This window comes from Microcaecilia unicolor, chromosome 1 (genome assembly GCF_901765095.1).
Source record: "Microcaecilia unicolor chromosome 1, aMicUni1.1, whole genome shotgun sequence".
Lineage (NCBI taxonomy): Eukaryota > Metazoa > Chordata > Amphibia > Gymnophiona > Siphonopidae > Microcaecilia > Microcaecilia unicolor.
The window spans coordinates 152,390,749-152,416,497 of record NC_044031.1 but is presented as its reverse complement, the minus strand read 5'-3'; the positions used below and the strand labels follow the sequence as shown (position 1 = coordinate 152,416,497).

Genomic DNA, 25,749 nt, shown 5'->3' with positions numbered 1-25,749 from the left:
TAACCAGGAAGGATCAGCTTGTTAAGAAGCCGCAGAACCAATTTAGTACATAACCTGTTTTGCCAATGTTGTTTAGAATTGTTGAGTAATTTGTGATCTACCACATCGAACGTGCTTGAAAGGTCAAATTACATGATGAGTGCTTTTTTTCCCCTTGACCCGAAGAGTGTTCATATCATGTATCAGAGCACATAGGGTGGTCTTAGTGCTGAAGTTTGCTTGGAATCCTGATTGTGAGCTTAGTATATTGAATCTCTCCAGGTACTGTTAGTTGTATGGTGACTATTCCTTCCATTAGCTTTATCAGGAATGGTATGGATGCTACAGGTTGGTAGTTGTTCATATTGGCCCTTGATTCTTGTTTGTTTTTCTGTATGGGAATAAGGATAATGTTTCCCATTGATGGTGGAAAGGAACCTCTGGACATGGAGTCAGTCAACCAGTTGTAGGTGATAGATTTGAACTCCACTTGAAAATCTGATATTGCTGGATGGCAAAGTTAGGAAAATCTGATATCACAGGATAGCAACCTCCAGGATTCCAACCATTGGATCAAGGGGTCATTTCCATATTTAAGCAGTACTTATCGCCGAGAGTTGATGACCCAAATGAGACAGCTACCTATCTGTTCCCAGTTTTCTGAAAGGTTTATCTATAAAGAACTTCATTTACATCGGTGCTGACACATGGAGTCTATTAAGCGCAGAAACAATAAACCGTTGCTGAATGATGGGATTTTCAGAGGCATTTGGCAGAGCAGCACTTGATCTAGACAACTCAGATGACAGCAGCAATTTTGAAAGGTTTTCAGAGCAGGAGTTGGGAAAGCCTGATATTGAATGGATGAGAGAAATTTCAAATGATTTATCACGGCTTGGAGTAGATATTGCACCTGCAAATGTTGAATCCTGGATATGTGGGGACAGTTTGCACATAAGTTAAGTGATGCTGAAATTATCAAGTTGGTAAATTTTGTGTCATCTTGTGGACAAAGTTTCAGATGAAGATGAGGCACTCAAGTTACCCGAAGAATTGGACGATTTTGTTCCAACTTTGAGGCAGTACATGCGCTAGAAACTGCTCTAAAATGGATTGAAGCTCAGGATTTAGAACCTGTCAAAGTTATGCAGCTGAGAAGCATTCTACAATTTGTTAAACGTCAATTCCATATCATCAAGCTGATCAATCCATAGACTGGTGGGTTGTGTCCATCTACCAGCAGGTGGAGATAGAGAGCAAACTTTTGCCTCCCTATATGTGGTCATGTGCTGCCGGAAACTCCTCAGTATGTTCTCTATCTCAGCAGGTGGTGGTCACACACAGCAGCAGCTCTGGCTAGGCCTCCAAGCCTAATCCTTAGGTTTTGTTGAGGCCTGGGGTTGAGGGCTCTTTTGAGCAAGTGCAAACCTGGTGGTGCCAGGTCCCTCCTTTTCTCCCCCCTCCCGCTGGCTCCGTTTAAAAAAAAAAAAAAAAAAAAATTTTAAACGTCTTTAAAGGCGTTTAATTCGACGTTTCTTTAAACGTTCATTGCAGCTACTCACTGGGACACCAGTTCGTTACAGCTCGGAGCGGCAAGCAGGTAATTTTACCTTTTTATAGCGGGCAGGGGGTTCCCCGATTCTTCTCCTCGTGGCATATGGCGTCGGAGGGCGAGGGCGCAAAGGGTCGCTCCCCGGATCGCTGGAGCGCTTCTAGAGGGGATGCGGGGGTTTTACAACCTGATTCGCCCTTGATGGGTGACAGTTTAGTGGCCGATGAATGTCCCGGTCGTTCCTCCGGCGTGGCGGTTTTTTCCCGCCATAAACGCCCATCCCCCGCTCCTCGCCTCCGCCATCTTGGCCGGCCACGCGGCTCGGACGGCTTCTTCGTGGGCCGCCCTTGAGGTTGGAGACATTAATGCCATGAACGCCCTTAATTTGGGCGACGGCACAAGCGGCTAAAGTTAAGCGCCGTTCTTCCCGCGCGGCTCCTTCGCGGAGTTTCGCGCCGGACGCCATTTTGGATGCGCAGCATGTCTCTCCCCCGCTATTGCGAGCGCCGGTTGAGAGTGCGTCTAGGGCTGTTGCCCAGGCTGCGGAAGTGCACAGTCTGGGGGGTTTCTCCCCCGAGTTTGTTTTGCTGCTGCATCAGGCTTTCCTCATGCAAAACGCTGCCCCTGCTCCCTCTTCTGATAAAGAGGTTGAGGTTCCCAGAGGTAAACGCCCTCGGGTTGATTTCCAGGCCTTGGAGGACTTTGTCTCCTCCGATGTAGATGAGGGCAGCGTGTCTGAGGTCTCCCAACGGTCCTTTGCGGATTCCTTGGAGGAGATAGATCCCCGCTCGGATGGAGCGGATGACCCCTCTGCAGCGCGGCTTTTTAGCCCAGAGGATTTGCCCAACCTGTTTTTACAGGCCATGGACACTTTGAAGATTTCCTCTCCGGAGGACGTCTCTCCCTCAGCCCCTGTTGGCTCTGCCATTATGCTGGGGACGAAGCGCCCGCCTAGATCCTTCCACGTGCATGATGCCATGCACTCCTTAATTGCGGCTCAATGGGATGTCCCGGAAACGAGCCTTAAAGTGGCTAGGGCTATGTCCCGCCTCTATCCTTTGGCTGTGAGTGAACGTGAGGCCTATCTGTGGCCTACCGTGGATTCTTTAATCACTGCGGTGACTAAGAAAACGGCGTTGCCGGTGGAAGGTGGCACGGCCCTAAAGGACGCCCAAGACAGAAGATTGGAGGCGGCCTTAAGGTCGTCCTTTGAGGCAGCTGCTTTAAGTTTGCAGGCCTCAGTTTGCGGCTCCTATGTGGCCAGGGCGTGCCTGACTATGGTGCAGCGGGCTTCCCCCTCGGATCTTTCCTTGAGGGCTGATTGGCCGGCCCTGGAATCGGGCTTAGCCTATTTGGCAGACTTGCTGTATGATGTCTTGAGAGCCTCAGCTAAAGGCATGGCTCAGACAGTCTCTGCGCGGCGGTGGCTTTGGCTGAAACATTGGTCTGCTGACCACGCCTCTAAATCCCGCCTGGCTAGATTGCCTTTTAAAGGCAAGCTGCTCTTTGGGGTCGAGCTGGACAAAATCGTGACCGATCTCGGCACGTCTAAGGGCAAGAAATTACCAGAGGTCAGGGCTCGGGCTAGTACTCGTCCCGGTACCTCCAGAGGACGGTTGCTGGAAGCCCGTCGGTACCGCCCGGGCAAGTCGGGTTCCTCTGCCCCCTCTTCCTTCAAGAGGAATTTCTCCCCCAAGCAGCATTCCTTTCGCAGAGACCGCCGTCCCGGAGGTGCTCCCTCCGGTCCTCCCCCAGGGTCTCGTACCCAATGACGGGGCCTTGGTCCACGTCCCAGTGCAGATTGGAGGACGGCTGTCCTCGTTTCTGGGCGAGTGGACCTCTATAACTTCAGACGCGTGGGTGCTGGAAGTCATCAGAGACGGCTACAAGCTAGAGTTCTGCCAACCCTTAAGAGACGGGTTTGTACTCTCTCCCTGCAAGTCTCCGGTCAAGCTGTGGCAGTGCAGCAGACCTTGGACAACCTGATCCGCCTGGGTGCGGTCGTTCCGGTGCCAAAAAATCAGATTGGCAAGGGACGTTACTCCATTTACTTTGTGGTTCCAAAGAAAGGAGGTTCTGTCCGGCCTATCCTCGACCTCAAAGGGGTCAATCGGGCCTGGAAAGTGAGGCACTTTCGCATGGAGACTCTCCGCTCTGTTATAGCGGCAGTTAAGGCAGGAGAGTTCTTGGCTTCCTTGGACATCAAGGAAGCGTTCCTGCATATTCCCATCTGGCCTCCTCTCCAACGCTTTCTGCGTTTTACAGTCCTGAGACGACACTTCCAGTTCAGAGCCCTCCCTTTCGGGTTGGCTACTGCTCCGCGGACCTTTTCCAAAGTAATGGGGGTCATAGCGGCCTTCCTGCTAAAGGAAGGAGTACAAGTCCATCCTTATCTGGACGACTGGTTGATCCGAGCCCCCTCTTATGCAGAGTGCGGCAAAGCTATGGACCGGGTAGTTGCTCTTGTGAGCTCCCTGGGATGGATCATCAACTGGAAGAAGAGCCAGCTGCGCCCGACTCAGTCCCTGGAGTATCTGGGAGTTCGATTCGACACCCAAGTGGGCAGAGTGTTCCTGCCAGACAATCGGATTGTCAAGCTTCAGGCTCAGGTGGACTAGTTCCTAGTAGCCTCTCCTATTCGGGCTTGGGACTACGTGCAGCTGTTGGGCTCTATGACGGCCACGATGGAAGTAGTGCCCTGGGCCAGGGCTCATATGAGACCACTACAGCTATCTCTGCTGCTGCGCTGGACTCCGATGTCGGAGGATTATGCTGTGCGGCTGTCAGTGGAGCAGGGCCGGTTACATCAGGGTCCCGTGGTGATGGAGGATCCCTCTCCCTTTGGTCTTACGGCCTGGCTATTGAGCGGCAGCGTCTGAGGAAGAAGGGCTTCTCAGACAAGGTCATCGCCACTATGCTGAGAGCGAGGAAACGCTCTACTTCTACTGCTTACGCCAGGGTTTGGCGTATCTTTGCAGCATGGTGTGAAGCAGGCTCACTTTCTCCCTTCACTGCTCCAATTTCTTCAGTGTTGGCGTTCCTGCAAGAAGGTCTGGAGAAAGGCCTGTCGCTCAGTTCCCTTAAAGTCCAGGTAGCGGCTCTGGCTTGCTTCAGGGGCCGCCTGAAGGGTGCTTCCCTGGCTTCGCAGCCAGATGTGGTGCGCTTTCTCAAGGGAGTTAATCACCTGCGCCCTCCTCTGCACTCAGTGGTGCCTGCGTGGAATCTCAACCTGGTGCTAAGAGCATTGCAGAAGCCGCCTTTTGAACCCTTGTCGAGGGCATCTCTGAAAGACCTGACGTTGAAAGCAGTCTTTTTGGTGGCTATCACTTCAGCCAGAAGAGTTTCCGAGCTCCAGGCGCTCTCATGTCGAGAGCCTTTTCTGCAGTTCACTGAGGCAGGAGTGACTATTCGCACAGTGCCTTCCTTCCTGCCCAAGATTGTTTCTCGCTTCCATGTGAATCAGCAGCTCTGTCTCCCTTCCTTTCGTAGGGAGGACTACCCAGAGGAGTACTGTGCTCTTAAATATCTGGATGTGAGACGAGTCATCTTCAGATACTTGGAAGTGACCAATGATTTCCGGAAATCGGATCATCTGTTTGTCCTGTTTGCAGGTCCTCGTAAGGGTCTGCAGGCTGCTAAGCCTACAGTGGCAAGATGGGTCAAGGAAGCCATTGCAGCGGCTTATGTGGCCGCGGGGAAGGTGCCGCCTATCCAGCTGAAGGCTCACTCCACGAGAGCTCAGGCGGCCTCGATGGCAGAGGCCGGATCCGTCTCCTTGGAAGAGATATGCAAGGCGGCAACTTGGGCTTCGGCTCATACATTCTCCAAGCATTACCGTTTGACTGTGGCTGCACGGGCGGAGGCCCGGTTTGGAGCTTCAGTGTTGAGGTCAGGGATTTCAATGTCCCGCCCTGGGTGAGTACTGCTTCGGTACATCCCACCAGTCTATGGATTGATCAGCTTGATGATATGGAAGGTAAAATTATGTATAATCATACCTGATAATTTTCTTTCCATTAATCATAGCTGATCAATCCATAGCCCCTCCCAGATATCTGTTCTGTTTTTATTCTGGTTGCATTTCAGGTTCAAGTTTAGTCTTCAGTTATTTCAGAAAGACTTCGTGTTCAAGTTCTTTCACTTGGATTCTTCAAGAGTTGAGACGAGTTTGTGTTACAGTGAGCTGCTGCATTCCTCTCCCCTCCGTTTTACGGGGCTGGATTGAGACATAAATTCTGCCGGCACTCCCTCCCGCTTCGTGCGGCTGTAGGGCAGCTTTGTACCCCTCCCGCTTCGGCGGTGTTAGGGTCAGTCAGCTCCTCCCGCGGTTGCGGTTGCAGGATAAGCCAGATCCCCCCGCATCGGCGGGTGTGGTGTCCCTCCCCCGCTCCGCGGGGATGAGCTGGACGGATTCCCCTCCCCCACTTGTGTGGGGATGAGCTGGGTTAATTCCCCTCCCCCGTTTCGGCGGTGGTGAGCTGGGCAGAGTGTCCCTTCGTGGGTGTAATTCTCTAAGTGCTGAGTCCTGCGGATGGAGCTTTGATATCGACATACTGAGGAGTTTCCGGCAGCACATGACCACATATAGGGAGGCAAAAGTTTGCTCTCTATCTCCACCTGCTGGTAGATGGACACAACCCACCAGTCTATGGATTGATCAGCTATGATTAATGGAAAGAAAATTATCAGGTATGATTATACATAATTTTACCTCATATGCCTTGAAGTCCCAGTCACAAATTATGGACTTTTTCATTAAGGGAACATGTACTGAATTTACATTGTGTAGTAATTTGATTGCATTCATAAAAAGGTTCTTTACCTGCTGGTTGACAATTTCTTGTATATATTTTTCTCGACAAAGAACTGTTTACTTGTCTGTCACAACTAATAAAAATGATTTAAACATAAAAAGGTTCTTTATGTTCTACAGTACAGAGATAGTAATAATAAACTCCACTATCGTGTATTGTAAGTTTGATTTACAGTTGGGGAAAAGGATTTTATTGGACCTGTAGTGCCATTGTAAATTCAATTTGCATTAATTTAAAATGATTTTAAAAATTAAGGGCCCTATTTACAAAGGCATGTTAGTGTTTTTAGCGCACGCTAAAAATTGGCCTGTGCTAACCATGTAGACACCCATAAGAATATTATGGGCATCTCTACACAGTTAATGCACACTAAAAACACTACCATGCTTTTGTAAACAGGGCCCTAAATTGAGCCTTTATTTGATTGTGTATTGGCAAGCTAATACTGTACGTACATGTATGCACATGCCTCTCATTATAACACAGCCTTTGTTATTAGGCGGTACAGGTTATGGTTCTGAAGTAGTGAGTTATACCGAGGGAGTGGTGTAATTGAATTGTTTCAGTACGTATGTGTAAATTTAACATTGTTAAATGTTAAAATAGTTCAGTTTTAAAATTTTTGAAATGTTGCCTATGATCCATTATGTTCACTACTTAGAAATTCATAGTTATTTGCCTGGCATATTATATGACTGCAAATGTTACTTTATCATCTATTTGAGAGATCTAGACATTGTTTTTCTTTTAATTGTGTGTTATGAATTTGTATTTTTCTTTTTTTTTTTCTTTGATTTTATTATGTTGCTTGTGTAAGCCTCCCTGGATAAGGGAAGGGAAATGGGACTTGATATACTGCCTTTCAGTGGTATTTTGCAACTACATTCAAAGCGGTTTACATATATACAGGTACTTATTTTGTACCTGGGGCAATGGAGGGTTAAGTGACTTGCCCACAGTCATAAGGGGTTAAAAATAATAAATCTAGTCTAATCCAATTATTTGCCTGTAAGAGTTTAACTAGCATGGTTCAGACTTGGATGCTTATTACCAACCCATGTTAATCTTGCCTCCCCCCCCCCCCCCCCCCCCCCCCCCCCGCCAACAAAAGCATTGGTTCTGTCTATGCCACTGACACACACACACACACACACACTTTCCCACTTGTTTTTTTAAAATGAAACTGGGGCCTGATTAGATATTATGTAGGTGTTGGCAGGGCTAGATATGGGTTAGATCATAGGTGAGTACTTGAGATGCCTGATATCGGTTGGATATCTAGTTGAGGAAGGAAGGGTTCTTTGTATAAGTGTCTTATTGTGGTCTAATACAGATGGTTAATAGTTTATTTTAATTACTTTGTTCTCATGTTTTGTGTTTTGTTTTTGTTGTTTTTTTTTTTTTTTTTTTTTTTTTTGGGGGGGGGGGGTTATTAAATCAGTAGTTCTAAACTTAGTCCTTCCTTGTTAGCAGCAGATGAATCCAGCGATTTGTGGGTTGTGACCCATCTACCAGCAAGTGGAGGACAACAGAAACTGAACTCTGTCTTATAAGATAGGATGCTTCTTATTTAGTCAGTATGTTCTCTATCTCTCATGAGCTCTTGGTTTCATCTTTGGCCTTGCTCCTGTTCTGGGTGTTCCTGGTTCAGTTGAGTTGGGGGGGGGGGGTCAATAGGCAATTTGGGTGCTTATTTGGGGTACACCTGGTGGTGCCAGGTTTCTCTCCCCCACCCCCCACCACTTCTTCTCAGCTCTTCCTCACAGTGCTGACAAAAATAAAACAGCGCAGACAAAAGAGGAGCACTGCTAGAGAGCAGAAAAGCTCCCTTTTCAGGGGAAATGGCAGTATTGCTGCTCTTGTGGCCGTTTTTTTTGAGGGGTGCAACTTGTCTGGGTCATCCTTCAGTGCCTGAGCAGGGAAACCTGAAATCTCAAATTTCTGTGAGTACAGCTTAAATTTTCCTTCACTTTCAGTTTTGTTTATGGCTGCGAAGGATGTGAAGCACTGCTTGTGCTGCAGAAAGGGCAGAGTGGCATTGGGGCAGTGTGAGGTGTGCTTGGCCACTCGGGACACATCAGCGATGGCGGTGTCGTTTGATTTCCGTGCAGGAGATGTTTTGACACACCGGGCACAGCTCTTTCTTCCCAGCTCTGTTATGATGTCGGCAACCGCTGCCATTTTGGGTCCCCGCGGTTCTCCTGCTCCGGGTGAATTCTCTGCACACAGAGGTAGAAAACTTCGTATGTTGTGAGATCTGTCTACTGACTCTCTCAATTCTGGGATCCTGTCTGCTTTGATTTTTTCCCCCCTTAATTTGTCTCTGCATATTTAATAAAGCAGATTCACTCTGATTCAGAGACTTTACATTCTTCTCAGCTTTTATGTCCTGATCCCTTCTCAAAGAAGCAGTGGGTTGACTCTGGCTTGGAACTAGATGCTGGTTTTCTTCTTTCTCCTGCTTCCTCTAATAGTCATTTCAGTGGCATCTCTGCCTGTTTTTTTTTTTTTTTTTTTGCCTGAGGAAATTGAGTATGAGTTTTTCTTAATGAGGAGCTGCCTTCTTTTATTTTTAAGGCACTAGTGGTTTTAAACTTTTTTTTTTCTTCTTTTGATTCTCAGTTGGCTTCTTGCTCCAATCCTAGGATGGCTAGCACATGGAAGCCTCCTAAGGCTTTTCCTGCACATGAGGCGATGCAGTAATTGATTTTGGTACAGTGGTCCACTCCTAATGTTTCTCTGAGTGACAAAGGCTGTCTTGCCTATATCCCATCTTTCAGAACAAACTGGAGAAGTTGAAGTTACCCAAGGTGGAAGCCTTGGTGGCCACAGTGACGAAGAAGACTACCCCTTCCCATGGAGGGTGGCATAGCGCTTAAGGATTTAGGATAGAAAGCTTGAGTCCTCACTGAAGCTATCCTTCATGGTGTCCGCTTTCCCTCTCCAAACAGCTGTTTGCAGGTCTCGCGCTGCTAGGGTTTGCCTCAACTGGGTTCAGCAGGCGTTCCCTGCTATGGAGATGGGTTTAGCTTATTTAGCTGATTCCTTGTATGATCTTATTCAGCCTTTGGCCTCACTTCCAGGCATTTATTATGGCTCCATCATTGGGCGGTGGATGCAGCCTCCAAACAACATTTTACTAAGTTATCTTTTTGTGAAAGATTGCTGTTTGGCAAGGATTTGTAGAATTTGGTCAAGGACTTGGGGATTCTGAGCCTCAGTGTTTGCCTAAGGACAACCTTAAGGATGCCTTGTGGTCTGCCTTGGCCTGCTCAAGCCTAAAGGACTCCAAGCGCTACAAGCCTGGTCGCTCTGGTTCCTTTCAACAATCCAGGTTTCAATCAAAACAGTCCTTTTGTCCGGACATGCGAGCAGACTCTCAGCCCTCCAAGTCCTCCCCTGCTGCTCGTAGCTCACAATGATGAAATCCCAGTCCACTCCTCGGCTGGATTTAAAGGAGGTTGGCTCGCCCATTTTTACGAGGAGTGGACCAAGATTGTCGGACTGATGGGTCCTAAATATTATCAGAGAAAGGGTACAAATTAGAGTTCACCTCTCAAATCGCAAATTTTTTCTTGGAGTCCCCGTGCAGAGCTTTGTAGAAAAAGGTGATTCTCTCCATTCAGTGGTCCTTGCAGGAGTTGGGGTTGTTCTGCCCATGCCCGCTCACAAGCAGAGGCAGGGTCATTTACTCCATATACTTTGTGGTGTCAAAGAAGGGCAGTTTGTATTGCTCCATCCTTGATCTCAAATGTGTCGACAAGTTTCTGCGGGCCCAACATTTCAGAAGGGAGACTGCGTTCTATAATGGCAGCAGTGCAGCTGAGAGCTTTTTTTTTTCCCCAGAATTTTTTTTATTAAAGGTAATGAATGAATATATAAATACAACCAAATAAAAAAAGCATAACCAACCCTGCAAAGTTTTATAAAGGTAACAGTGATCACCAACATATACAAAAAGCCGACCCCCCTCCCCCTCTTAGGAATACTGTCAAGATCCAAACCAGGAGCTGTGTTACTCTTGAACAAGTTCAATAAAAACCCTAGATGGCAGCCGCTTAGGTATTGTCTCGTGGTCTGAGGTTTCACTCTTGAAGTTTCCAGTTGTAGTAGGTGTCCCAAACCTTAACATAACACAAAATAAGAATAGCCATTCTAGGTCAGACCAGTGGTCCATCTAGCCAAGTATCCTGCTTCCAGCAGTGGCCAATTCAGATCACAAGTATCTGACAGAATCCCAAATAGTGGCAAGATTCATGCTACCAATCCTAGGGACAAGCAGTGGTTTTCCCCTATGTCTATCTCAGTAGCAGTCAATGGGCTTTCCCTCCAGAAACTTATCCAAACCTTTTTTTTTTTTTAACCCAGATACATTAACTTCTGATACCACATTCTCTGGCACTGAGTTTCACAGCTTAGCTATTTGTTGAGTGAAAAAATATTTCCTCCTTTTTAAAAGTAGTACCATATAACTTCCTTGAATGTCCCCTAGTCTTTGTACATTTTGAAAGAATAAAAATGATCAGCTGACCAGTTTATATTGCTGTTAATTTAGACATTTGATAAACGTAATCCAGCTTCCTCAAGATTATAGCCAAAGGAGACGTAGATGATTGCTTTGTCAGCTGCCAAAGCCAATTTACTGGCACTGGTCACCAGTCGATGAACCTCCAGTTTCACTCCATATGGTTTAAAATGCAGCAGGCAATGGTCCTGCAGCTGGGAGAGTTTCTGACCTCCCTGGATCTCAAGAAGGAGTATTTCATATTCCTATCTGGCCAGCCCATATTCGCTTCCTGAGGTTTGCAGTACTGTGGAGGCATTTTCAGTTCTGGGTGATGCCTTTTTGGTCTGGTTATGGCTCCAGGGACCTTTTTCCAAGGTCATGGTTGTGGCTCATGTACGGCGCGAGGGGATCTGGGTTCATCCCTATCTGGATGACTGGTTGATACGGGCCTCTTTGTGCATGACAGCTTTCTGGCCACTTCCTGAGTAATTCATCTTTTTTAGTCACTGGGTTGGATGATCAATTTGCCCAAGAGTTATCTGGTGCCTTCACAGTCTGGAGTATTTGGGAGTGCGTTATGGAAGGGGAAGGTATTTTTGCTGGATCGCAGTCAGGACAAACTTGAATCCCAGATACATCTGTTGTCGCATGTTTCTAGTCCACATGCATGGGATTGCATTCGGGTCCTGGGCTCCATGACAGCGACTATATATGTGGTTCCATGGACCAGGGCTTACATGCTTTCTCTGCAGCAGTCTCTGCTGCCCCATTGGTTGTCTCTGTCTCTCTCAGATGTACTTGTCCTGGTGGCTCCAACTAGGCAATCTTCATCGGGTGTTTTCTCTGCCTCCCCGTCTTGGATAGTTCTGGTGACCGATGCCGGCCTGTCTTGCCCATGGTGCTCAGGGTCTGTGGCCCAAGACGGAGTCTATTTGGCCCATAAATCGCTTCAAACTCTGGGTGGTTCACAAAGCGCTTCTCATCTTTCAGTCTGTGCTGGAGGGCATGTGAATTCTGTCAGATAATCTCACAACAGTGGCTCAAAGGGCAGGGGTAAACTCGCAGTGTGTAGCTGGTGATGGAGGCCTGCCTTCTTCTCTCATGGGCGGAAGCTCAATTACTTAATCTCTTGGCAGCTCATGTTGTGGGATCTCTGAATGTCCAGGCAGACTGTCTGAGCAGGCACTCCCTGGACCCAGGGGAATGGGAGCTGTCAGCAGAAGTCTTTGACCTGGTGATGAAGAAGTGGGGTGTCCCCGTTGGAATGCCAAAGTTCCCAGGTTCTTCAGCAGAGGGAAAGAGTATGGCTCAAAGGGGATAGATGCCGTTCTTCAACCTTGTCTAATGTTGGCTCTTCTCTGTCTTTCCTCCTTGGCCCATGATAGGGAGAATCCTGCACAGAATCCTTTGACATCCAGGTCTGGTAGTGCTAATCACTCTGAATTGGCCTCAGAGACCTTGGTATGCAGATAAGCTTTTACTGTCTTCCTCTTCAGCCAGACCTTCTGATTCAGTGTCCAATCTAGATGGAGGATCCATCCCCTTTTGGTCTTAGTCTTTCTCTTGAAAGGTCAAAGTTGAGAACAAAGGGCTACTCAGACGAAGTCATTGTTACTCTTCTTCAAGCATGGGCGAGATCTACTTTTACAGCTTATGCTGGAACCTGGTAGCTCTTTGAGTCTTGGTGCTCAAACCAGGTGGTATCACCCTTTACGTTTCCTTGCTGGACTCTTAGCCTTTTTGCAAGATGGGCTTAAAAAAGGGCTCGTTTATAATTCCTTAGGGTGCAAGTGGCGGCACTGGCATGTTATCAGATTGAATTCAGATTTCCTCCCTAGCTGCGCATCCGGACGTTGTCCATTTTTTAAAGGGAGGTGAATCGTTTCAAGCCGCCTCTTCGTCTCTTTTGTCCTGCATGGAATCTTAAAATGGTCCTTCACTCTCTTCAGTGGGCACCTTTTGAGCCTCTCCAGAAGGCTACTCTAAAGGACCTTACCTTGAAAACAGTCTTTCTTGTGGCGATTGCTTCTGCTCAGTGGATTTCTGAGCATCAAGCACTCTCTTGTCAGGATCTTTTTCTGCAATTTACTGAAAGTGATGTCTTCATACTATGCCTTCTTTCCTTCCTAAGCTGGTTTCTTTCTTTCACATCAAACAGCCTTTGTTTCTCCCTTCCATTTCCAAGGAAGGTTCAGGCAAGGACTTTGATATGTTGCGTTTGCTTGATGTCTGCCAGCCACTTCTTCAGTACCTGCAGGTCACCAATGAGTTTTATTGCGCTGGTTGTGCGGCAGAATTGTGGGTCTGCAGCTTCTAAGCCTTCCATTGCTTATTCAATCAAGGAGTCCATTGTTTCAGCTTATGTTCTTTCGGGAAAGGAGCCTCTGTCCTCTCTCAGAGCTCATTCTACCAGGGCTGTTTCGATATCCTGGGCGGAGTCTCAAGCCTACTATCTAGATGAAATCTGCAGATGAGCTACACGGTCCTGTTTGCATACCTTTTCCAAGCATTATCATTTGGGTGTTTCACTTTTGGGGCATCAGTTCTTTCCATGGGGGTTTCTGCTTCCCACCCTAGATGAGGTCTGCTTTGCTACATCCCACAAGTCTCTGGATTCATCTGCTGCTGATGACAGGGAAAGAAAAATTATGTCTTACCTGATAATTTTCTTTCCTTTAGTCACAGCAGTCCGTTGCTTTTTAATGTATTTATAAATGACCTAGAGGTGGGAATAACTAGTGAGGTAATTCAATTCGCCGATGACACAAAATTATTCAGGGTCGTCAAGTCGCAGGAGGAATGTGAACGATTACAGGAGGACCTTGCGAGACTGGGAGAATGGGCGTGCAAGTGGCAGATGAAGTTCAATGTTGACAAGTGCAAAGTGATGCATGTGGGTAAGAGGAACCCGAATTATAGCTACGTCTTGCAAGGTTCCACGTTAGGAGTTACGGATCAAGAAAGGGATCTGGGTGTCGTCGTCGATGATACGCTGAAACCTTCTGCTCAGTGTGCTGCTGCGGCTAGGAAAGCGAATAGAATGTTGGGTGTTATTAGGAAGGGTATGGAGTCCAGGTGTGCAGATGTTATAATGCCGTTGTATCGCTCCATGGTGCGACCGCACCTGGAGTATTGTGTTCAGTACTGGTCTCCGTATCTCAAAAAAGATATAGTAGAATTGGAAAAGGTACAGCGAAGGGCGACGAAAATGATAGTGGGGATGGGACGACTTTCCTATGAAGAGAGGCTGAGAAGGCTAGGGCTTTTCAGCTTGGAGAAGAGACGGCTGAGGGGAGATATGATAGAAGTGTATAAAATAATGAGTGGAATGGATCGGGTGGATGTGAAGCGACTGTTCACGCTATCCAAAAATACTAGGACTAGAGGGCATGAGTTGAAGCTACAGTGTGGTAAATTTAAAACGAATCGGAGAAAATTTTTCTTCACCCAACGTGTAATTAGACTCTGGAATTCGTTGCCGGAGAACGTGGTACGGGCGGTTAGCTTGACGGAGTTTAAAAAGGGGTTAGATAGATTCCTAAAGGACAAGTCCATAGACCGCTATTAAATGGACTTGGAAAAATTCCGCATTTTTAGGTATAACTTGTCTGGAATGTTTTTACGTTTGGGGAGCGTGCCAGGTGCCCTTGACCTGGATTGGCCACTGTCGGTGACAGGATGCTGGGCTAGATGGACCTTTGGTCTTTCCCAGTATGGCACTACTTATGTACTTATAATACAGGATCTCACCATTTTTTTTCTTTTCTTTCTTTCTCTCGTTAATTGGGGAGTATTGGTCTTCATTTGCTGTTTTCCCTGTTGAGGTGGTTGGATACATTGCTGTAATGAGTTTTTTGTGCTGTGAGGAAGGAGAAATGTTGCTATCCTAATAGTCGCCTGCTTTGTTGTGAGACATACTGTCTGAATAAGGAGCATCCCATCCTATAAGAGAGAGTTCAGTTTCTGTTGTTCTCTATCTCCACTTGCTGGTACATGGTCACAACCCACAAGTCTCTGGATTCATCTGCTGCTGCTGTTCTCTATCTCCACTTGCTGGTACATGGTCACAACCCACAAGTCTCTGGATTCAACTGCTGCTGTGACTAAGGGAAACAAAATTATCAGGTAAGACATTTTTCCTTAGGACATACCCTGCCAATCAGGTTTTCAGGATATCTGCAATAAATATTTGTGAGAGAGATTTGGCTGCTGTGCCTCCATTATGTACACTTTTTTTTCATGCATATTCATTGTGAGAATCCTTGTGGATGTACATTTGATATCACTTGTGGATTCTGTGTACCTCTTTGAATATTTTTAGCCAGTAAAACAGTTTATCAGTTTTGCATATGGTAAGTAGATGTTTTGAAGGATCATTGCACAGTTAGTTGGATACATTTATATAGATTGGAATGAGAATGAAGGTAAACAAGGAAGACAATTTGTAAGAGTTTTGGGCATGAGCATATCTCTTAATATGGAGAAACATCCAGAATTCCCTGCTTCTGTGGAGAATGTTGCATACCATCATTCATGACATTGGACAAAATACATGAAAAAAATGGATGGCCTTTTTATGAATACTAAAAGTCAGTATTGCATTTCTGTGTGGCTTTGAATTGGTGTATAGTTGCTGTGTGGTTCATTTATTTACCTGGATGAATCATATGTATCCTCACTCATTCAGTAGCAACTTGGGGTCAACAGTTCAGCCTTTGGTTGTTACCATGTGTTCAGTTTATGCATGTATGTTATTGTGTGTGAATGTATTTATCGGACATATATTGACCAGAAAATACCAAATCTGTCCATCAGAGACTAAATCCAAAGCTGTTGTCCAAGAGTTTCCATTCACTGATAGATGGGGTAATGAATTTACAGAAATTAGAAATGCATGGTCAGTTGTTTGATTCATGGAATAAACTCCTACTCTTTTTATCAGTTGGTTTGCAGCTTTCTGGGCTCTTTGGAATTTATTACTGTGTGATTGGTTGTTTTCATAGGTGGAAAGAAGTAATATTTCCTGTTAGCTGTGGCTTTTATTGTGTCACTGCACACACGATTTCTTGTATTTTGCAGAATGAAGCTCGGAAACTAAATTACCAGGAACTTGTTGAGGAAGACAAAAGACTGAAACTGCCTTCAAATTGGGAAGCAAAAAAGGCTCGACTAGAGTGGGAGCTAAAGGAAGAGGAAAGAAAGAAGGTAAAGTGGATAAGCAAAGCTCAGGCCAAAGGCTGTTGTGTTGTGTATAGCAAGAAACGATTTGTAACCTTTGTATATATTTACAGATGTGTGAATATGTAATTTTTAAATGTTTGAAATATTTTAATACTGCAGATCTGAAGTTTTATGTGGTTTACAAAAAACACTTGTACAATGTTAAGACAAATATAAATAAAAACAAAAAAGTAAATCTAGCAAGATTGTATTGGCTCCCCATTGAATATCTAATACAATATAAGATCATTTTTATAGTTTAATGGGGCAGGTTTCCAAGATTTTAGCTGCTAAACATCTTATATATCAACCATCATGGTCTTTGAGATCAGCAGATCAATCTATACTGGATGTTCCATCACATTGTGTGATTGTCAGCTGAGTTTAGAAATGATTTTTTTTTTTACACTGCAGGCCCCTTATGGATTAAGTTACCTTTGAGGCTGAGAAGTATCCGAGACACGAAAAAGGTTTTTAAAAAGAACTATTTTTTTGCAGGTATATGAGAAGGTGGAAGACTAGGTTAGGCGGAAAGTTTTTCCAGTGCACTGATCATATTTTAAATGATTATTTTTAAACGTGATGTATATCTAAACATGTGTTTTGTAGTATTTTGTGATTTATTCATTATGTATGTATGATTTGTGATCCCCCTAGAATATTTGGATTGTGCGGAATAGAAGTTTAAAAAAAATAGTAATTTCAATGCACATACACAATAAAAGACTATAACTATAAAAGTAATAAAATGAACTCAAGACAGTATAACAAAACAGAGAAGTAATATTACTAAGAATAGATTAAGGAAACACTCCTATAAAACGATTCAAATCTGTTCTTTCAGATCTTTCAGACCAATGTAAGTGGCCTAGTGGTTAGGGTGGTGGACTTTGGTCCTGAGGAACTGAGTTTGATTCCCACTTCAAGCACAGGCAGCTCCTTGTCACTCTGGGCAAGGCACTTAACCCTCCATTGCCCCATGTAAGCCGCATTGAGCCTGCATGAGTGGGAAAGCGCGGGGTACAAATGTAACAAAAAAAAAAATGTATGTCTTTAATTGTAAAGGCAGATTGTTCCAAAAGTGAGGACCAACCAAAGACCAGCTAACTGGCATGCCACACTACAGGAATTGAAGGATAAAACCTGGTTTTGGGATCGTAAAGATCTGGAAGGAGCCTGTTTTTTTTTTTCCAGGGAGATGACAAAGAATTGTATAGCTAAACTGCAAATATTTGAAAATTTAAAAGGAAAACCTTAAATTTAATTTGCGCTGTCACTGGAAGCCAGTGTAAGGATTTTAACACTGGTGTAATGTGATCATGAATTGAAGCATTAATTACAACTCGTGCTGGAGCAGGATGAATTGTAGAATTCCCAAAGTCTAATCAGGCAACACAAGATAAAATGCATTACAGTAGCTGTTTGTAGAAAGAATAACTGCTATAATATACTGTGAAAATCATTATGTGGCAGAAGATCAAACCTGCGCAAAAGTAGAAGTTTGAAAAATGATTTTCATTTTCACTTCACATTTTGTAAAATGAGATTTAAAAGAAAGTCTGGAGTCTGTTATTCCCAGATAAAGAACTTCTTATACTTACAGTACATAAGTAATGCCACACTGGGAAAAGACCAAGGGTCCATCGAGCCCTGCATCCTGTCCACGACAGCGGCCAATCCAGGCCAAGGGCACCTGGCAAGCTTCCCAAACGTACAAACATTCTATATATGTTATTCCTGGAATTGTGGATTGTTCCCAAGTCCATTTAGTAGTGGTTTATGGACTTGTCCTTTAGGAAACCGTCTAACCCCTTTTTAAAGTCTGCCAAGCTAACCCCTAGTCCTAGTATTATTGGAAAACGTGAACAGACGCTTCACATCCACCTGTTCCACTCCACTCATTATTTTATATACATCTATCATGTCTCCCCTCAGCCGTCTCTTCTCCAAGCTGAAAAGCCCCAGTCTCCTTAGTCTTTCTTCATAGGGAATTCATCCCATCCCCGCTATCATTTTAGTCGCCCTTCGTTGCGCCTTTTCCAATTCTACTATATCTTTCTTGAGATGCGGCGACCAGAATTGAACACAATACTCAAGGTGCGGTCGCACCATGGAGCGATACAACGGCATTATAACATCCTCATACTTGTTTTCCATACCTTTCCTAATAATACCCAACATTCTATTCGCTTTGCTAGCCGCAGCAGCACACTGAGCAGAAGGTTTCAGTGTATTATCGACGACGACACCCAGATCCCTTTCTTGGTCCGTAACTCCTAACGTGGAACCTTGCATGACGTAGCTATAATTCGGGTTCTTTTTTCCCACATGCATCACCTTGCACTTGCTCACATTAAACGTCATCTGCCATTTAGCCGCTCAGTCTCCCAGTCTCGTAAGGTCCTTCTGTAATTTTTCACAATCCTTTCGCATGTTAACGACTTTGAATAACTTTGTGTCAATCAGTGATGCCAGAAAGGCAGCCCAATTTCCTGCAGCATAGTAGTCACCGAAATCTGTATTTTACACAAATTAATTTCCAGACTGTTCTTACTTAACCAGTTAGAAATCATTGTACAGTGGAACACCGTTTATCCGAACTCCGATTATCCGGATGTCCAGTTATCTGGACTGGTGCTGCAGTTTGTGTTTCAATTCAAATCAAAAACTGTATACCGTATTGTATTCTGGAAACTGGAAACAGATTTTTAACAATGTTATGAAGAAGATTTGATGAATACTACTGGTATCCTCGATGGGCACAGGCCCACCCAGCAGCAGCACCTCACTCTCTTGTCTCCCTCTACCATTGACCCAGCATCCGCTCCCTCTCTGAATCCTCCCCATTGTACCTTAGAGGCTCCCAGCAATTCATCCTCACAGTCTATGCTGGCCCCTTCAGGTTTCCCTCAGGAAGTGATTCAGCATTAGTAGGGACGCAGTAGAGGAAAGCCCTTCCCTTTCCTTTTCCTCCTGGCTCGCACATGGAAAGGTATCTACAATACAGTGTTTCTTTCTAACAACAAGAAAATTAAATGCCATCAAAGCAAAAAAGGGGTGTTCTGTCATTAGAAGACAAAAACAGTCATTGTTAAGAAAGGGAGTGTCGGGGGAAAAATTGGCAGAAGAATATGATGTAGGAACATCAACAGTATCCAACATAAAAAGAAAAAGTGATGCTATTGTTAATTATGTTTCAATTCTTGAAAAGAAGGAAGGGAGTTGTTCCAGAAAAATCATAAAAAGGTTGTTTGGACATAAATGACCTCTTCCTCCTTATGATTCCTAAATCTGACTGTCACGCACAAACTTTTACTCTACCATAACTTCACTTTGAATTCATACCGATATTGCCGATTGCCTCAACGGTACTATGTAAGCCACATTGAGCCTGCAAATAGGTGGGAAATGTGGGATACAAGTGTTACAAATAAATAAAAATAAAACTCTAGAAGAAACTAATAGATTCTAAGATAACAGCAGCCGGTTTAGCCAGTACACTTTGCCCCTGAGGTGCAACTTGGGTTTTCATCTCACCACTCACTTGTCTGGAGGAGTCCCTCGTCATCACCACACACACTAGCTCTCAACCGCCAAGAGATCTGGGGGAGAAACTTGATCTCCCGTCCTCTGTGCTCCAGCCCCATACTTTGCCTCTGCCTCACAAATGTTTGGCGTCTCTACCGGTGCAGAAGCTTCCAGTTGCAAACTGCACTGCAGCCCGGTGTCATCTTGCCTTGGTGGTTCAGGCAGAGAAGATCTGAGGTCGGGGCTCAGACTCGTGTCTGACACTGGAAGGGCTTGAATTTATTGCCAGTTTTGGCTCGTTCCCCTTACGTAGTTACAGTTCTGGTGATCCAGAACTCTGTCATGAGTGTCTGGGATACAGAAGAGGACTCATCTGGGTAAGTCCTCATTTTCCCCTTGCATTTCACCATAATTAAAAAGATTAAAAAAAACAAACAACAACTCTAGTAGAGAGGTGTTCAGTGCTGTGGCTCATCAAGTGACACCATCTTGGATTCTCCAGGGGCTCTTTTGCTAAGCTGCGATAAGCACTAGCACATGCTTACCACACGTTAAAATGGCTTACTGCAGGATGCACTCTGTCGTCCTGCGGTAAGTTCCAAATCAGTGTGTGCTAAAATACATTTTTAAATTTTTTTTGGAAGGGGAATGTCTGGGGTTGGCTAGTGGTTGTTCCTGCACTACTCAGCACAGCTTCATTACTGCATTCTAACTGGTTAGTGCAGAATTAGCATGTGAGCCATTACCATCTACAAAATAAGGGTCAGTAAGTACACACATGCTAACTGTTTGTTTTTTAAATAGCTGTGTACTAATGGTGCGTGGCCAATTAATAAAAAAATTAGAATTTCGTCCATTTTACTCCTGTGTTAAAAATGGCTTTAGCCCATGGGAAAAACTCATACAAGTGCATGCTAAGGCCATGTTTTACTGCAGGTTAGTAAAAGGACAACTTAAATTTGAATAGAAATATTGTAGAATAATTTTAAGTCCAAAGATTCATATCTTTTTCAAGAGAGTCTCGTGAACAATACTGTCAAAAACATCTAAAGATCTCCAGAAATGCTGTGTGGCAGTAACTTCTTGATTATCTAATATTACCAACTACTGATCAAGAGTTGCAATCAGTAATAATTCAAAATCAAAGTAAGATTCATGTCAAGAATTCTTTTATCAATATACTCCTTTAATTGTTGGTGGACAAGAGATTCAGCTACTTTAGTCAAGAATAGTAGGCAAGCGATTGATTGATAGCTTGATTCATCTGATATCACCCATTTCTTTAAGACAATGGCTAATGGTCTTTCTTAAACATTGGGACATAGAGCCATCTTGCAAGGATTGTTGTAAAAGGTTATTCAAAGTTGTTCAATCAGGTGTATTGTGAGATATTGAACATCTTAGTTAAATCACATATGTATTGTGACATATTGAAGGGCTTAGCTGCAAACCCCCTTGTGTATTGTGACATACTGAAGGGCTTGGCTGCAAAACTCCTTGTGTATTGTGACATATTGAAGGGCTAGGCTGCAAAACCCCTTGTGTATTGTGACATATTGAAGGGCTTGGCTGCAAAACCCCTTGTGTATTGTGACATATTGAAGGGCTTGGCTGCAAAACCCTCTAAGTCCAATTCAACTAATATGGACTTGGTGAGTTTTGGAAATAAGCTTGCAAATGAAATGCAGTGTGAACAAATATAGTGTAATGCAAATAGGGAAGAATTATTCAAATTAAAGGTTCACAATGCTAACTAAGTTCCATATTAGGATTCGCTGCCCAGGGAAAGGATCTAGATGTCATTGAGGCATATTTTCAAAGCACTTAGCCTTCCAAAGTTCCATAGGTTTCTTTGGAACTTTGGAAGGCTAAGTGCTTTGAAAATATGCCTCATTGTGTACAATGCATTGAAATCTTTTGCAGTGTGTTGTGGCAGCCAAAAAAAATAAAAGAATATTGGAAATTATTGGGAAAGGGAACAAGAATAAAACATAGAATATCATATTGCCTCTGTATCACTTCATAGTATGACCACACCTTGAGTATTGTGTGCAATTCTAGTCTTAAGTTAAAAAATATTTAGTGACAAGTGATGATAATAATACAGGGGTTGGAATGACTGTCCTGTGAGGAAAGGTTAAAGAGGATAGGCTTCTTCAATTTGGAGAAGAGATGGTTGAGGGGGAAATTTATGATAGAGATCTATAAAATCATGAATAGATTGGAACAGCTAATGCAAATTGATTACTCTTGTGCCATGAGTGTGAAAAACTAGTACATTCAAAACAAATAGAAGAAAATATTTTTTCATTCGATGCAGATTTAAGCTTTGGAACTTGTTACCAGATGATGTTGTAAAATCAGTTATTGTAGCTGAGTTTTTAAAAATTTGGACAAGTTTCTGATGAAAAAAAATCACTAGATTAAGTAGACCTGGGAAAAACCACTGCTCATCCGTGGGGGCAGTTATCATACAATCTTGCTACTTTTTGGAATCCTGCCAGGTATTTGTGACCTGGATTGGCTTCTAAACGGGATACTGGGATAGATGGACCTTTCATCTTGACTCATTATGGATGAGCAAGTTGCTCCTTGCTAGTTGTACTTCTGAAGAATTGCATGTTCTGTTGATTACAGTTTTCTTTTAAACCCCTCTATGAGACATCTGCAGGTGCTGTCTTTGCTGCCCTGAATATTTTTCTAGAAAGTCTGAGGAAGGCAGGGCAGTGAAGCTGGGGTCCAAAAGCAGCCACTGTGTTAGAATGGTTTTATCTTGTAGTAATCCATTGGTTTATGTTCTTTCTCTTGTGCTATATTAGGAATGTGCAGCCAAAGGAGAAGATTATGTGCGAGTAAAGTTATTGGAAATAAGTGCTGAAGATGCAGACAAGTGGGAAAGGAAGAAGAAAAGAAAGAATCCAGATTTAGGGTTCTCAGGTAAGAAATAATTCATGAAACCATTGAATCTGAGGCTTTGTGAGAATTCTTAGAACTTGTAAATATAACAGTTAAAGATTCATGCACGGCCGCTAGCACTGGAGCTCTTTTCTGGTTATCCATTTCACTGCGCTATTTTGATAGGGAAGAAGAGGAAAGACATAGTCGGGGGGACTGGGAAAGTCACCCTGGTTTGTCCTACCTTTGGCCTTATGGATCAACACCTCCAACATTGTGTTGGCTTTAGAGAACTGCACGGGAATGGAGATTGCGGGATTCCCGCAGGTATGAAAGAAGATGCCTTGGCATTCCCATGGGGATGGAAAACGTTGCTGTGGGATTCCCACGGGAATGTAGTCAAAATCTCTTACTCCAGAATGAGGCTTGGAATGCACTGAGAGAGGCAATTGGAGCAGCAGAATGAGGCTTGGAGTGTATGGAGAGAGGCAGCCAGAACACCAGACTGAGGTTTGGAACACTCATTGGTTGAATAATGAATACCATCCAAAAACAAAACCATGGGAATATGTTGGGAGGAAACAAGAGGGCTGTGAGCAAGGTACGGGTGTGGATGGAGGAGATTAATTGTGGGGATGAGTATGGTTAGATTCCATTGGGGATGGGTGAAATTTCTGTCCTCGTTCAACTCTCTAGTCAGCTTTACCCGGAGCTCAGGTGCTGGCTGCAGCACAGGAGCCCATGGACTCTGAAGCAGTGGCTGTTGATATCTCATTAAGCCCAGGAGAACAGTAACCTCGCCTGCTCTAGCTACAGGAAGCTCTGCTAAATCCAACGCCCGGAGGTCTGTGGCAGTTAGCCCACTGGGTGGTGTGGACCTGACATTGGATTTTTCGTATGCAACTGGAATGCCCGAGAGTGGAAAGGAAACTCCCTCAGAACCCTCAATTCCTGCTTTTTCATTTTCCTTAAGACCATGATCAAGTATATAATAACATTGTTGACTTAATCTTGAATTGATAATGACTGTGAGTGTTGGGCAGACTGAATGGACCATTCAGGTCTTTATCTGCTGTCACTTACTATGTAGGTAAATCTTTATCACTATAATTCACTTCATAACGGAGAGGAGCGGAGTGCTGCTGGAGGCTTTTTGGAGGGCCGACCTGTCAAGGGGATCTTCTGGTCCCAGAACAACTTCCAGTCCCGCTGACGCCATTGGGATGGGACTGTTGGAGGAGGATATATTCCTGCCACTACCTGCAGCTAGCCGGAGAGGAGCGGAGTGCCACTGGAGTCTTTCTGGAGGGCCAACCTGTCAAGAATATCTTCTGGTTCCGGAACAACTTCTAGTCCCGCCAATACCATCGGGGTGGGACTGTTGGAGGGGATATATTCCAACTGCTACCTGCAGCATGGCATGCCCCAAGGGGCACACCCAGACCCCTTGAGAACCCCTTTAGAACCACGGTGAAGCCCTAGTAGATCTGTGCGGGACTTCAGACAAGTATTTGGAGCCTTTCTCTCCTTTCTTATTTCTGAGGTATTTACATTATTTACTTTGTATAAGATATTTGCTGTGGGGAAGGCCAAAGTTAAACATCTAGCAGTGGGCACTTCAACTCCAGGTCCTATAGAGAAACATCTTGTGCCTTTGCATAAGGACACTTTGCCTTCACCAGTGGGTATGGGTATGGATTCAGGCGCCTCATTAAGTTCAGAGAGAGGCCAAACCCCCCATCCATCTATATCTTCCTCACTAGTACTCATTGAAGGTTTGTCCCAGGAAGGTTCTTCTTTTGGTGGGTTAGGTAAGGCAATGGACCAATCCAGACCTATGGTTCCTACATCTGTGGTCCCTTCGAAGCCAGTGGTTTTTCCTGTTGATTTATTTGATGAGGACATCGAAGCTTCACAAGTGACCTTATTTGATGTTTGGAAAGTGGTCAAGAGAACTGAGTCCTTGCTTAAAGGTTCTGTTCAACACTTTTGGGTTTTTTTCCCCAGTGAGTGGTCTCTAAGGTGGAGGACTTGAACTTAAAAATTTCACAGTTAGTCAATTCTGTTAAAAAGTTTGAATCTCAGCTTGGTGTTCTACAGCAAATTGGGTCATCTGGAGTTAAAGATACTTTGTATCTGCAAAGGCAGATTAATAGATTAGAAGATCATCTTAGAATTACTAATTTGAGATTTTTGAATTTTCCAATATGTTCATTGTTATCTGTAGAGATTTTGCTGAGAAAATATTTAAAGGAAGTTTTATTATTGTGTAATGCAGAAACAGTTTCTTTAAATGTTATTTGCCTAGGAAAGTTCTGGAAAGAAACCAAGATGGTGTGGAAATTGAGGTTTTATCCTCTAAGGTTAATGAGATGGATAATTTTACTGCCTTTTTAGAATCTTTAGAAGATGTGTCCTCAAGTTCTACACTTTTTTGGTGTCTTTTTCTTCAGAACAGGAAAAGGCGCTTATGCGGACTTATTTTAAAATGAAAAATTCTTTTTTTTCTCGAGGGAAAATTCAGTTATTTTCTAATGTTGCTAAAGTTACTAAAATGAGGCATAAGCAATTTCTTTAATTACCAGCTACTCTTTTCTGAAATTTCCTTCCAGATATTTAATTACCTTGTTAGTAGTCAGTTATGTTTTCTTTGAACCAGATCAGTTGGAAAGACATTTAATTCGGAGGGAAATTAAGTTATGAGATCATAGGTGGTATATATTATCAATGCCTTAATTATCCTCCAGTTAGATTTTTTTTTTCTTTTTCCGTTTTCACTCTGAGAGATGATTTCCTTGTTTCTGCCCCTTTCCCGTGATGTGGGCTGGATTGTTTTCTTTTGTAGTGTTTGATGTACTTATGATGAATATCTTTGAAATAAAAAAAAATTATTTCATAAGCTCTGCAAAATCAGGCATTTTAAGGGAATTTGAACTATTAAATAGTTAAATACCTTGAAGGATAATATGCAGGAGACAAACCCAGATGGAATCTATCTGCCAACGGAATTCTGCGTTAATTAAAGATAATTTATTGTTACATAGAATATGGAGAATATTCTGTGGAACAAAAAGTTTCATTTAAAATTTTTTCCTAAAGTACTGCGTATATCTGCAAAAGAAATGTTAAAGGAGTATTTACTGGAAACTCCAAAGATACCAGAATCAGCTCATCCTTCTGTTTTGAAGGTTTATTATTTGCCTCAGAAACCTTTCTTCTGGGGTGTTTCCAGATTATTTGGATCCAGTACCAGA

General features: G+C 43.9%; 1 protein-coding gene across 2 annotated transcripts in view; it reads left to right on the top strand.

Moving 5' to 3' along the window:
• Positions 1 to 25,749, top strand: part of SYF2 (SYF2 pre-mRNA splicing factor) — a 60,360-nt gene that overhangs the window by 16,163 nt on the left and 18,448 nt on the right. For both annotated transcript variants that reach the window (XM_030201348.1, XM_030201340.1), the window contains exons 3-4: positions 15,932 to 16,057; positions 22,420 to 22,537. In XM_030201348.1, coding sequence (XP_030057208.1) covers positions 15,932 to 16,057; positions 22,420 to 22,537 — 244 coding nt within the window. The remainder of the gene's footprint in view (positions 1 to 15,931; positions 16,058 to 22,419; positions 22,538 to 25,749) is intronic.